The sequence below is a fragment of the Panulirus ornatus genome, chromosome 6 (genome assembly GCF_036320965.1).
Source record: "Panulirus ornatus isolate Po-2019 chromosome 6, ASM3632096v1, whole genome shotgun sequence".
NCBI classification, from domain to species: domain Eukaryota; kingdom Metazoa; phylum Arthropoda; class Malacostraca; order Decapoda; family Palinuridae; genus Panulirus; species Panulirus ornatus.
In genome coordinates, this window is record NC_092229.1 from 8,065,270 (window position 1) to 8,080,672 (window position 15,403).

Sequence of the window (15,403 nt, forward strand, 5' to 3'; positions counted from 1 at the left end):
TTGGAGTGATGTTGTGTACAAGGGCGATGCAGTGTCAGTGGACTGAGTCAAGTATATGAAGCAGTAAGGGAAACCACAGAAAGGACTTTAGGGCCTGGTTATGGACTAGGGCTCTAGTTTTGGTGCATTATACATGACAGCCAGAGGGTGGATGCTGAGTGAATGAGGCCATCCTTCACCCATTCCTGACTATCTTGCTGTTGTGGAAAATGGATAAGTATAAACATATTTATATACATGTAAGGTGTTCCTGGACTTCATCTGCTTGAGGTTACACCATGAATGAAAAGTCCCCATTGGTGAGGCTGTATTACAGCAGTAGTCTTCTCAATGAACTCTCCAAGGAGTCTACATTTCCCCTGCTACTAATAGTATTGTAGCCTTGGGCTTCTGTAGTCTATTGTAGAAAGGTCGAGGGTAACACCAGGACTTTCAGAGAAACTGGTGCTGGGGTAATTATAAATAAATATGAATATGTTTGAGACCTTTCAAAAAAATCTTTCATAATTGGGGAGGCTAATACAGTACCTAAATACCTCCTTTCAAAAAGTAAGTTCAATGTATGATGTGATTCTGTGAAGGTGAACAGTAGATAAAATTGCTGTAATTCATAGGAAAGCAAATCAGCAATATCTAAAATCCTTATATTTATTCATTTACTTGACAGTTATATTCATATAAAATGAAAATTCAAATTCTATTTGGTACTGACTGTACAGTGTCCTTCAAGACACCAGCAGACATGATGGAAACTCACCACAGCTCCTTAGTGTTGCAACTAGTGCTCATCAGAGTTCCTGTATAATTCATACCATATATTTGTGCTACAATTTCCTAATGCACTTTATCTGGTAAATCTTAATATTCCAAGAATAAAGTAATTTTGAAGTAAAAAATTTCTTGGATGATTAATTTTAGATAAAAAAAATAAAGACCAACTGCAATATCCACAGTTTAAATTCAAATTATTATTCAAGTAAATGGCATCATGAAGACCAAATCTTGTACCAATTTCAGCAAACTCATATATGGAAGGTAAGCAGTGCAGAAAATTGGATGTTCAAGCTGTCTTCCTTACATAAGGTATGAATAACACAGGATTTCTCTGATACACACATAGTGCCAAACTTGGTGCCTATAGAGGAGGAGAAGGGACAACAGGAGTGCCCTATCAATCATGTGCTTACTTGAGCAGAATGTTTTCTTAAAATCAGCATTATGCATTAATGCTCCAAAAGTGCAATGGTTCCAGCAATGGTGTACCATTTTTCACATTTATCTTTCTTTAAAACAATCACAGCTATCACATATAACTGCAGGTGGAGCACATTGCATTCTATATTTTACAGTACTGTGACAGTTCAGAAGGCTAAGGGCAAAATAACTTGCCATATGCATACATTTTAGTTATTTTTATGCACCAAAACATCAGACTTGGTATACAGACAGCCTATAAAGAAAAGGTTTGCATCACCAAACATTAATTTTGGTTTGAACTTCTAACATTCAGATTAACTGACAAAACTTATTCTGGAACATTAAAAATGATAAAACCTATAAACTGACAAAACTGATTGTTTAACATTGCATTTCATAAAACCTGTGAAGAGCATCTGTTGCCCTCCTCTTTCTCAGCACCTAAAAACCAGTTATACATATTGCATAGAGAAATACAAGTAGATTATGGCCACTTCTCATAACAGCACTTAAGGGAATCACCCTAAATTATAGGCCCATTTAGTTAATACTTGTATTAAGTTGAAGACTCATTTTACAATTAATGACTTGTATACCTGAATTTCAGTTCACATATGCACTGCTTTGAGACTATCTCAAATATTCTCCTCCTCTATACCAATTGCTGGTACAGAATATAAGGAGATACCACAGCCTTCATAGATCTGTTATATGCGTCACTGATATGAGCAGTTTATTTTTTTCATAACTGAGAATCACAGTGTAGTCAGTTTTCTTTTTCACCATATTTGTGATACCAAAGCAAGGAAAGTCACCTACTGCTTTGCAATGTTCTGATGACTGACTGAATGATCCAAAGCTTCAACTTTTTCTATATTGTTTGAGAATTCAAAAAAATTTAGGCTGCTTCTGTAGAAGCAGCTCAGTCCTACTGGAGCCCTGATTCACATATCACTAACTGGTAACCCAGTAAAGTCTTATAATTATAGTCTGAAACTATCAATTGCCCTTTTTATTCACATTCTTATCTAATTAGAATCATGTGTACTTTGGCATTTGAAAGTGTGCAGTTATAAGTTAGTACCAGCATCTTGCCATTATAGATCACATTTGGTGTCTTTAGTATGGAAATGAATGAGTCAACTATTTACTTTGTAACCTGTATTTCATTTCCTTTTGTAATGGGAAGCCCTCATTACAATTATCATTGAATTGAAGCATAAATTTTATGATAATATTTTCAAGTTGTTAAATAACTGGGTCATATCTTTCACCCCATTCCAGTGACGTAGGCATTTGAGATTCAACTGTTACGTTATGTAAAACCGAATATTCTAATATACTTTAAATTAAAAACTGCACAATAAATACATTCACAACAGATTTTATGGCTCATTGGCTTGGTCCTGAATAAAAACTGGGCTGTCTTCTATGAACATGAAACCCAGCACAAGTACACACTTGGCAGTTTACACAAAGGATGATGTGATTTTCACAAGACTTGGTAAATTGACTGCACATACTCATATTTCAGCACCTGCATTCTTAAGACATCCCTTGAAGGCAAGTAAGGTCTTAGAAAGCATGCTTAGCGAGCCAATTCTCTTATTGTCACCGAGTATCAGGAATGATTGATTTTGTACTATTTCACCCCACAGATGTCTTAAGAATCAAGTCTAAACATGCTCCACATTACAAGTCAACTCTTAGCAACATGCTCTTTGAGATTTGGTACACTTGCAACTGAATTTAGTATTGAATTAAAATACAACACTCTTTCCAACAGGCAAAAAGAACATGGTACTGTTTCACAAGTCTGTGATTTGTGGTTCATTACTGATTAGCTAATCCCTGGTGTTGTCGGGTGCTGTGTGACAAGGAAATAACAGCCCTTAACACAGCTCTCCTGAGAAAAAGAATACATTCACTTTCATGCCCCCCATTGCCTGTCTACCAGATACCAAGTTTACAAGTACACGAGGCACCCTTGGAGTTTTCAAGAACACTGCAACCTACTACACTGCTTGTTGCTGCCATTCTTTAATTTCCCAAATAATTATTACCCTTTGGTATATTTGGCATTTTCTTTTAATAAAGCTATTGAGGTTACCTTCAGCAAGAAATCATAAGATAATCAAATTGAGGGTCAGGAGGTGACTTTATAAATTAGTTATAAAAAACTTAAGAGCTTTTAGCAGCACTCATTAAGCAAACCACAAACAGCAAGATGAGGAAATAGCCACACCAACACTTGTTTTACATTTTTCAACCATCCAAATGTCTGCTTTTATAAATCTTTATATAAGCATATATGAAATTTGATTTGCCAAATCACTTTTTAAATGTGTTGACTTCATAAAGCCAATTTTTAAATTCAAAGAATTTAACTACTGTAAGTACAAATAATTAATTGCCATCACATCCTCATACAGCTATCTAATGCCCCATAGAATGGATGCCTTTGTTTTTTTGAAAAACAGTCAGCATGACCTTAGGATATTGACAAGTTCACTGACATTTTGATTAATCAAACATTCTAGTTTACATACAGGGATTAAAAAGAAACAGTTTGTCAGTTTGCTATAGAATCTGTGGCAGCCATAAGTAAAAGTCAAATATTCACTGTTGCAGTTAGTCCAATGAATAATCTTTGCAACTACTAACTAAAAATCAGTATTCTCTCTTATGAATGGTTTGACAGATGTATTGTGCAATACATCTATTAATAAAAATTTTAAACTTCATGGCAAAAGTATGTTCATTTTTTTTTTTTGTTCACTTATTGCTAAACTTCATAATACTGCATTCCTTGTGCATGAGTATATTTGTGGACACTTGAAATAAAAGTACAAAATGGGGAAAATTTATGAATGCTGCCTTAGAACATTAAATGGGACTTAACAGCATATCTACAGCACTAATTTGAATTTCAGCAAATGGAAAAGGAAGACAATTCTTTTCATTTTTTTCTTTCTGTTTATTACATTTCATTTCCAGTTCTCTCATATATTATAACTATTTGGGCCCCTTAAAAAAAGTACTTGGGAATCAACATTTGATAATATGACCACACTGCAGTTACCTAACCCTGAAACTGATCAGATATTTGGCTACTACATACACAACAAAATTTCAAATTTGTTGAAAATGATAAGTAAGCCTTCAATATGATTATACCAAACAAGAATGACTTTGTGGATGAGTGTTGTTCTATCCCTACTGGTTAATGATGGAAATATCTGCCATGATACCCACCCCTCTTCGTATAGCACTCTTTCAGTACTCACACTAAACTCCTGCCACTTTAGTTACTTCCTTTACATACCAAATTCATATGTATAAAGTACAAATGCAATCTAAGATGCACTAATAAAAATTGCCACACAATGTCAAGTACCACAGTTATGTAGATAAAAATATATGATACATTTTTTCATGGCACAGAGATCCAAAAGCTGCTGGTGTGCTGCTTCATAATTGAACTTTAAAGAAACTAGAAGGCCTAGAGCTGAAATTTTATTGTACAATTAGTTAATTTTACCTGCAGTATCTCTCTGATGATGCCCCACACCAACATGATACAGAATCCCTGTAACAATTACAAGGCTATTACACTTTTCATAAAAAGTGAAATGAAAAACTGAAAAGTGATAAATCTGACTTCTAAGCTGAAGCATTACTATCACTCAGATTTTATGTATATTCTGAAGCCTTTCAGTCGTGAATAAATAAATGGGTAAACTGTCAAACTATCATGTGTTTTGCTCTCCTGCCTTCTGTAAATTACAAAAGATACTTTAACTTTTGAAAACAAATGAGCACATAATTATTTTGCTGATTTTCTATGGCTAATACTGATACCAAACATAAAACACAAAACAAATGTCACCATTCCCTCGCTCAATATGAATGACAAGACCTTGGCTTTCTCCATAGCGCATTTACCCACTACTGCACTGAACCATCAATTCACTGTGAACTCTGAAAATGAGGCACGGGTTAACTTTCTAACTCTACATCAATTTGTGACTACACATCTTAATATATGCATAACTGTGACATGAATAATTCACAATTAACTCCTGACTGATACAGCCAGACAAATCTGGGTTATGTTCAGAAGGTGCACTCAAGTCAATCTTTACATTTCACAGGCACTAACTCAACTCTATTTATGTCTAGATTCAGAAAATTATTTTCTTCACTCATAACTGTGCAGCTTGTACAGTTTCCTTAAAACATTGCAGTTACAGAAGAGTTCTGTTAATATGAATGTACAGATCTGACGTCAAAGTTAAAGCTTTTTTTACGTAAATCTGAACATCAGTTTAGCATTCACACACATAAAGCAGATGCATTCCAGAAGCACAGTAAAAAAAAAAAATCATACCCCTTTCAAAAATTGAAGTGGTACATATCCTCAGGTCAGGTAAAATACTAAATAAAGACAAAGTTGGGTTATGATGCTAATCATATGACTGTAGGGAAACTAAATATACGAAATTTTATAACTTTTGCAGTAAAACATGAGAAAATCCTTTTTGGCAATTCTCTGATCTCTAACAATAATGCCTGATAGGGAGCTCCATGGTCATGTAATTTATCATGACTCTTGAAAATCTTACAATGCTCACTCACAAGCTGCATCTTCTTTTTTTTTTCTGAACGGATGATTCATTATTCAGAAAATGTAAAGAAAACAGAATGGCTCCAGAACAAGTGCTTCGTGCATACCTTACTTAAATATTATCAATATGTCGACTGGCTTGAGTCCACCTAATAAACTTGCCCTTACATCTCCTGTAACAAACAAGCTTGAGAATGCCAGTTACGTACAATTTACAAGCTCAGTTCTGAAATGTACAATATTACAAAAGTTTTGTCCTTTATTTGTTGAGGATAACAAGAGCTGAGTGAACACATACAGAGAGAACAAGGAAACATCCTCAGATCAATATGAGATTACCAAGACAAATATCAGATCTGCAAAACTTTGCTCAACAGATCTTACATAGTAACCTGTACCCTTATAAACAGTCATAAGAGGATGTTAGTCCTATCAGACATTTCTTTCTATGAATAAAAAGCTTTCCAGGTGATTCGATGATATACTGATCACCCAATATCCACTACATTGGCAAAGATTCTTTGCTAATTTCTGGGGGGGTTATTTGAAGACTTGCACTTCTAACAAGAACATATTTGTGCTTTTGTGTCACTTTCATCTTTAGCATAATTAGGAAGTTCCAAAGAGAAAACTGACCAATACCAAAATTATCCTTAACCCAGAAAACTAGACTGGATTGTCAAGGACACTTTTATATTTTGATTGTGTTGCTAATAATATTCAGTGCTGATGTTCTTTATACCTCTGTCATCTACCTCTTCCTATATTACATTATTAACCCTCAAGTTGTTGGTATAAATAAATACAATTAATTGATTATGCACACTAAGACATTTAAGTTACAACTATGATTTTGCAAACAGTCCTGAGTTTGAATAATACTCAAAAATAATTCAGATTCTGGTTCACTTATATCCTTAAGATACACAATGGGTTACCCTGGTCCTGAAAGATCCAGAATCTAAAGACTGGGTTCTGGATAATCAAGGCATTGTCATGCACCTCACACCTGTCATTTCTGAACACTGGTGGTTGGCCAATTTCTATAGCAACTCGGGCAAGCTGATTTACTCCCTCAGTAAACTTGCCAACTTCTGATCCACGGTCCTATAATAAGCTGCTCAAATAATATAATGAACAGCTGAATGTCCCAGCATTACAGGGCACAAAGCTGCCATGGCTGATGCAGGCAGAGTCAGTCGTAGTCCAACTCTAAACTCTCATAACTAGTGGTTCTTAGCTGCCTCTTTGGCTGCGACAATAAGAGGGTGAAGGCTTGAAAGAGGTCGAGCTAGTTTCAAAAATGGGTGCTGAAAGAGAAGTTGGTTGAATATACTGTTTCACATCACACACATAATTATCAGCATTTCTATCAAAATATGAAGTTACCATTAATTAAAGTACTTTAAACTATACTTACAGGTTACCAAACAACACTAAACAGCAATGACTTGGAAAAAGGATCTTTGCACTATGTGACAGCAATGACTTGGAAAAAGGATCTTTGCATTATGTGACTGTGAGACTGGTGTATATATAAAAGAAAACGAGGTGCTGAAGGTTCACATGTATTTTTTTTTCAATAAGGCTTTATCTACAATGGTAAAAAAAAAAAGCTGATCGAAGAAAAATGTCTGGGAAAACTATGAAAGTAATTGATGCTTCCATCAGTTTAGCAATAGGAAACATGCTTCAGTGAAAAAAAGAAAGAGGAAAGATACACAGTTTTGAAAGGTAAAATGGAAGATGGAAATTACCTTCCTAAGAGAGGAAAACTCTTAAAGACTAGAATATACCTTAAGGAGCTGGTGAGCTGTAGACCGCCTTTCAACTTCGACATCCAAGCACTGGTCAAGAAAATCTTGAAATACATGAGAAAGCTTCTCCCGCTCCTTAATTTCTGGCTTGCCATTGGTTGCAATCAGGTACAATGCTCTGAGTGGATTCTCATTCAGGTATGGGGGTTCTCCTACAAAGTGAAATAAAAAGTTACCAAGTCTGTACTTTCAAAATTTTTTTTCATAATGTTTACCATTTCCCAAACTAGTGAGGTAGCTCTCAAAAATTAGATGAAGAAATGGCCTCATTCAGTTACATCCATTCTGTAGATGTCATGTATAATGCTCTAAAACCAGAGCACCCTTCCACAACCAAGCCCCGAGGACCCAAACATGGTTTCTCTTAACCTTTTCACATGCATTGATTCAGCTGTCACATGTAATGCAATGAAACTACAGCCCCCTATCCACAACCATGCCTCAAAGACCTTTCCATGGTTTCCCATAGCTAATGCATATGACATGGTTCAATCCACCGACAGCAAATCGCCCACTGCATACCACATTTGTCCACTTCATCCTATTTCGTGCATGTCTTGCACCCTATTGCATGTTCAAAATCTTTTTTTCACTCCATCCTTCCATCTCCATCTTTGGCAGGGCCTTATCAGTGGGAGTACGGTCTCATCAGTGAACTGCTCACTCAAAAAGAATTTAAAATTTCCTGTAAGAGGTAGTGAAGCCATGAGCTCAAGGTATCTTTAGAAAGATTCTGGGTAACACCATGACTCTTCACAGAAACTGGCCCATGGGTATTTATAATAACAATAATAATACTAACTTAAGACAAATATAGCCATTCTGTGCATGAGTATACAATCTCTCCTTGTCACACATAACATTTGACAAAATTCACATAACTCATTCTTTTGTAACACTAGATTTTCCTACAGTGAGTGCTATGCACTAGCCCTACCTTTTGCCAAAATAGTAGAAGAAACAGATATAAACAGTAGGTAGGAATGTTAAACATGAACATTAGGTAGAAATCTTAGACAGGAGTATTAGCTAGGAGCATCAGGTAGACGTAAGAAACTGGAACATATGGCAGGAATATTAGGTAGACAAATTAAGAAAAAGAAGTTAGTGAGCACATTAGGTAGGAGCCTCTGGAAACACTGAGGCCCTCTGAAAACACTGCTAAAGTTGCCCTCTGCCAGTGACCTGTTAAGGGTGAGGCACTAAAGGATAAGAAGTGGCACTAGTTCAACAGTTATGGACACTTTTGCTGTGGCCACTCCTTTCAGAGAGTTCTTAAAGGGAACAGGCATCAGAGATGTAGGCAGACAGATATAGAGACATACATATCCTCTTTGTCAATCTCCCCTCACTCATTTCCTCCATATGTCCAAATCATTTCAGCAAACCCTCTTCAGCTCTCATTACCACACCTTTCTCTTACCCTTTTAATAATTATTAATCAAACTACCTCACAGAACATACTATCCTCAAACAATTCTTTTCCAAAACATCCATCTTCCTCCACATATTCTCATCTACAGTTCATACTTTGCATCCATACAACATTTGTGGGACTGCCATATCTTAAATACATACTCATTTTTACCCTCCCAAATAACGACCTCTCTTTGCACACATTTCTAAATACTCAAAAAACGATATCCCTTACCCACCCTATAACTAACTTCCACTTTTATGGTTCCAATTGCTGCCATGTCCACTCCCAGGTATCAAAAACACTTCAATTCGTCCAAATTTTCTCCATTCAAATTCACATCCCCAATTAATTTGTCCTGCAATGCTAAACCTAAAAACCTTGCTTTTGTTCTTATTTGCTCTTAACTTTCTCCTTTAATACACTCTCCCAAACTGACACCAACTTCTGTAGTTTCTCCCTTGAATCTGCCACAAGTGCTGCATCATCAGCAAAACAACTGTCTCGCTTCTCAGGCCACCTTATGCCCTACTGACTGTATAGTCGGCCCTCTCTGTAAGACACCTTGCATTTACCTCCCTTACCATCCCATCCATATGCAAATTAAATGGCTGCGGCGATATCAAACACCTCTATAGCATACCAACTTTCACCAGAAACTACTTTCTCCTCTCTTCCAACTCGCACACATGCCTTACTCTCTTGAAAAAACTCACTGCTTCTAGAAGCTTTCCTCCCACACAATAAATGTGAAAGACTTTTCACAAGGCATCTCTATCAACCCCATCACATGCTTTCTTCAGATCCATAAATGCCACATACAAATCCTTCTGTTTCTCCAGGCATTTCTTACACACATCCTTTAAAGCAAACACCAATCCACACATGCTCTACCACTCTTGAAACAACACTATTCCACCATCAGCCCTCTCAATCACCACTTTTCCATATATTTAGCAAGGAAAACTCAACAAACATACACCTTAATAGTATGAATACTCACCTTTGTTCTTGCCCATATACAATGGTACTATACTACATGCATTCTGCCAATCCTCAAGGACCTCACAATGATTCACAAAGATATTGAAATCCTGACAAACCAATCAACAAGTCACCCCTTTTCTTAAAAAATTCAACTGCAGTACCATCCACTTCAGCTACCTCGCCACATCTCATTTTACACAAGACATTCACCACTTCTTCTCTCTTCACAAAACCACTTCACATACCTCCCCAACCCAAACACCCTACATATACCAACCCATCATCAAATACATTTAACTATCCTTTAAAACACTCACTCCATCTCCTCATCTCACTGCTACCTGTTACTACTTCCACAGTTGTCCCCTTCACTGATGTTCCCATTAGTTCCAATTTTCCTCACAATATTAACATCCTTGCAAAATATCATTCTCCCTGAAGTTTACTGATGCTCACTCACCCTAACATCACGTGACCTCTTTTTCAACCCTTGCACCTTTTTCTTAGACCTGCCACTTGAACATCTCCCAATCATTTGCACTCCTTCCTGTTACGTACCACTAACAACTTTACTTTTGTCATGTCACCACTTACTACCCTTTTTCACCAACCCACCTCCCTCATGCCACACCGCTTGCATATGCCAACACTGTTTGAATAAACATTCCTGATATTTCTTCACACATACCTTTTTTTCCAAGCTCACTTTCTTTCTGCACCCTCTTCTCACTCACATCGTTTCTTCTTTTACGAGTACCTCCACAAATCTTCAACCTTGCCTCCACCAGGTAATACTCAAGACATCTCACAAACTGCTACTCTTAACACATTCACATCCAAGAGCCTCTCTCTTGCATGCCTGTCATTTAATATTCAATCCGACAATGCCCTCTTACCATCCCTCTTACTCATTCACATATCTATTCAAGTCCCTCTTTTTACACCAGATATTCCTTATCACCATTGTTTTTCAGCACACAAAACATATACAGTATACATGAACTTTATAAGAAAGAAAAATATTACTTATGAACAAAATCTAGCATTCATTTAGATTGGTGTATTCCACTTTAAAAAATTTACCTTCAAGCAAGACCAGTGCATTAAAAAAAAACAATTCTGTCCTTATAGGAACACATGCATCAATATCTGAATAAATTACAGTCATAAGGGAATATCCCATTTTAAGTTGAAGAGATCATAACTTTTAATGAAAACATGTGTGGATGAAAGCAGACATCCAAGAACACCTATTATATATATATCACTGCTCACTGTACCTTCTATCATTTCAATGGCCATAATACCTAATGACCATACATCAACTTTTGGGCCATACTGCTTCCTTGTCACTACTTCTGGTGCCATCCAGTATGGAGTGCCAACCATTGTTGTTCTCTTATTCTGCTCTGGAGATATTTGTGCACAGAAACCAAAGTCAGCTGTGGAAAGAGAGGGATATATCAAATTGTTTTAATCATAAGTATTACACTGGGAAAAATGAGACACATAGATGAGCTGTGGAAGTTTTAAGTTACATTTTTCATAAAAATACATCTGCCTATGTAAACTGTATTCCTGGGGATAGGGGAGTAAAGAATATCCGCCCATGTATTCCATGCATGTCGTCGAAGGCCCCATAAAAGCCAGTAGCTATCATTCAATGACATTTGAAGTTGGCGCAGGGAGTCATCACAAGAGTTCTAATTTGTACAGGCTTATTTTGAGCCCCCTCCCAATATTTTGAAGGTGCTTATTTTAGACAATACCACTCTCTGAAAAGCAATTCTGAAGTAATTATACCGAACAATTAAATAAAAGTTAATATGTACATGAACAAACAGTGAACACCATTAGCAATGAGTACCATTTAGTGAATCTGCATCACAAGGCTCACCCCCTAATGTACCCCCTATCCTCCACCATCTCCATTGGAGGATTTAAGCTGAACTTCAGCACTGTAACCAGGCCATATAAGTTATGTTAGTTCATGTGAAGCATCTGGGATAAACCATGGAAAGTTTTGTGGGGCCTGGATATGGAAAGGCAGCTGTGGTTTCGGTGCATTACACATGGCAGCTAGAGACTGAGTGTGAACGAATGTGGCCTTTGTTGTCTTTTACTAGCGCTACCTCGCACGCACGCGGGGGGAGGGGTGCCATTTCATGTGTGGCGGGGTGGCGGCGGGAATGGAAGAAGGCAGCAAGTATGAATATGTACATGTGTATATATATATATGCCTGTGTATGTATATGTATGTATACGTGGAAATGTATAGGTGCATATATGTGCATGTATGTATATACATGTGTATGTGGGTGGGAGAGGCCACTCTTTTGTCTGTTTCCTTGTGCTACCTCGCTAACACGGAAGAATATAATAATAGGTCATTTGTTTGTACATATCCTTTACTTTTACACACATTTCTTTCAACAATAATGATTAGTGCCATTATTGAAAGTGCATCACAAAGCTCACCCTGCCTGCTCTAACTCTACACTGCCTCTACCACTCATGCATCACATCTAATGGGGTATCTATGGATTACCATAAGCAGTATATGGCAGCCACATAATGTAAGGTAGCTCCCTTGTTTGGATATATCCCTTCATTTTATATCCACTTTTCTCATGACAGGTAAACTGAAGACCTTTTATTTTTGGCACGTGCTATTTGGAATATTGCAATGGCCTACATTTAATGGTTGATATATAACTAAGCTGCTCATCATGGCACCAATCACAGGCACTCAACAACAGACCTAATGACAAATAATAAATAACCCACTGTTCATTAGTAACGATATAGTTTTCTCTTAGAGGAAAGGAAATTGTATGAATTGGGAAAACATTAAGAGGTCCCCAATCCAGCTGTGGAAGGCAAGCAGAAGACATGGAATCAACCTACCCAACAGTTACTAACCCTCGCATAATATCTGTGTGGTGTATTGGTAAATGATACACCCAGTTCAAAGGGCACAAAAGCAATCAACTATCTAAAGCATAAAGTAAAGTAATATCTGTAAAATGGGAGAGAAGAAATTATACACTATAGACATGAAGAATATAAGGCAGATGATTGTTTGGTTAAGATGTATAGCAACAGAGCTGAAAGTAAAAGAGCCAAACCCTGGAACAGATCAATGGATGCAGTTAAACGAATGGTTAGAGCTATGGGATTTCAGATGAAAAAATACAAGAATTAATTTCTAAGTTCAATGGAATAAATCTGTGTAATTAACACTTTGTACTGTATGTGGAAGAAGTTTTACATTCTTCGGGCCCCATCTCTTGAACACTCTTTACTATACACGACCTCTTGAACTTATATATGCTGTCTGCATTAACCATGTCCAGTCATCCTGCTCCAATCATCCACCACTTTCATACTAAAAAGAATTTCTTACATCCTTCCTCAGGTTCGTCGACCCCTAACTCTCTCAAAGTACTGTCCACAGTCCATTTTGTTGCTTTCTTTAACAAACTTTTAGGTTGTGATCAGGTCAACCCTCACTCTTCTCTCTTCCATGGAGTGAAATTTTGTCTCTCCAGCCTTTCCTTATAGCTTAGCTCCCTTAATTCTGGTACCATCTTTGTTGCCCTCCTCTGGACCTTCTCTATGAGTTTTTGTGCTTCTTTACATATGGTGACCAAAAAAGAGAAGCATATTCTAGTTCTGGCCTTATACAGGATATGAATAGCTTGCTAATTATTCATTTACCCATAAACTTGAAAGCTATTCTGATACATGCCAGGAGACAGTTTGTCTCCTTAGCTATTTTCCTAATATGGGGCTCCAATGACAGGTCAGGGATGATGTCTACTCCCAAGTGCCTCTCACACATGGTATCTTGGCGATTACTATTTTCTAAGTAATAATTATACGGATTCCATCTTTCACTTTGTTCCATACTCATTACTTCACTTTGCTAGGGTTGAATTTCATCGACCACATTTCAAATCAACTTTGGACTCTGTTTAGGTCCCCTTGTAAACTAATGCAATCCTATTTGCTATGTGGAAAAAAGATGTGTATGGTGACTTTATGTTTTGCATTGACTTGGGAAGCACTAAAAAATATTAGATATATATATATATATATATATATATATATAGGGGATAGGGGATTAAGAATACTTCCCACGTATTCCCTGCGTGTCGTAGAAGGCGACTAAAAGGGGAGGGAGCAGGGGGCTGGAAATCCTCCCCTCTCATTTTTTTTTTTAATTTTTCCAAAAGAAGGAACAGAGGGGGGCCAGGTGAGGATATTCCACAAAGGCCCAGTCCTCTGTTCTTAACGCTACCTCGCTAACGTGGGAAATGGCGAATAGTTTAAAAAAAAGATATATTAATTCATATTTTATTTATTACACTTAACTGCTGTTTCCCACGTTAGCAAGGTAGTGCAAGGAAACAGACGAAGAATGGCCCAACCCCACATATACACATACATATACATAAACACCCATACACGCACATATACACTTCAACGTATACATACATATACATAAACAGGCATATACATACATACACATGTACATATTCATACTTGCTGCCTGCATCCATTCCCGTCGCCACACAGGAAACAGCACACACACACACACACCCCTCCAGGGAGGTAGCACCAGGAAAAGACAAAAATGCCACATTCATTCACACTCAGTTTCTATAATTTGAACACTCACATCTGCATTCCTTGCCTTATCCAGTGGCACTATACATGCATTTTTACAATCCTTAGGCACCTCATAATGATCCATACAAGCACTAAAAATCATAATTTACCAATCAACAATATCGAAATTCAATTGCAATACCATTCACTCCAGCCACCTTGCCATATTTCATCTTATAAAAAGACTTTCACCATCTCTTCTATTTTAATGAAACCACTTGCCATGAATATGACTTAAACCTCCCTGACCCAAAACCCTAAATCTGCCACCCTATCATCAAACATTTAATATTTTCTCACAGTACTTACTCCATCTCCTCTTCAATTCACCTCTGCCAGCAACAGCTTCCCCATTTGCCCCTTTCAACAATGGTTTAATTTGTTCTCTTGTTATTCTCACCCTAATAACCTCCTTCCAAAACATTTTCTTTATCTGAAGTTTGCTAATACTAGCTCATCCCAACTCTCATGAGCCCTCTTATTTTTTCCATACTTGTTTCCATTTCCTGTGTTAGTGAGGTAGTGCCAAGAACACACAAAGTACAGCCAAATTCATTCACATCCTTCTAGATGTCACGTAAAATACTGAAATAAGAGCCACTCCCAGGCCCCCTAAACCTTTCTATGACCTCTTCATTTACCCTGATTCAGCCTCATGACATCATATTGCCCTTTGTACATCAC

At 37.1% G+C, this 15,403-nt stretch overlaps 1 protein-coding gene across 5 annotated transcripts in view; it reads right to left on the reverse strand.

Annotated features, from left to right (window-relative positions):
* Positions 1–634: 634 nt before the first annotated feature.
* Positions 635–15,403, reverse strand: part of Pak (serine/threonine-protein kinase PAK 3-like protein) — an 83,375-nt gene continuing 68,606 nt past the window's right edge. For all 5 annotated transcript variants that reach the window (XM_071662449.1, XM_071662452.1, XM_071662451.1 and 2 more), the window contains 3 exons: positions 11,326–11,487; positions 7,621–7,793; positions 635–7,134 (listed from right to left, as the gene is read on the reverse strand). In XM_071662449.1, coding sequence (XP_071518550.1) covers positions 7,051–7,134; positions 7,621–7,793; positions 11,326–11,487 — 419 coding nt within the window. In that variant the 3' untranslated portion in view covers positions 635–7,050. The remainder of the gene's footprint in view (positions 7,135–7,620; positions 7,794–11,325; positions 11,488–15,403) is intronic.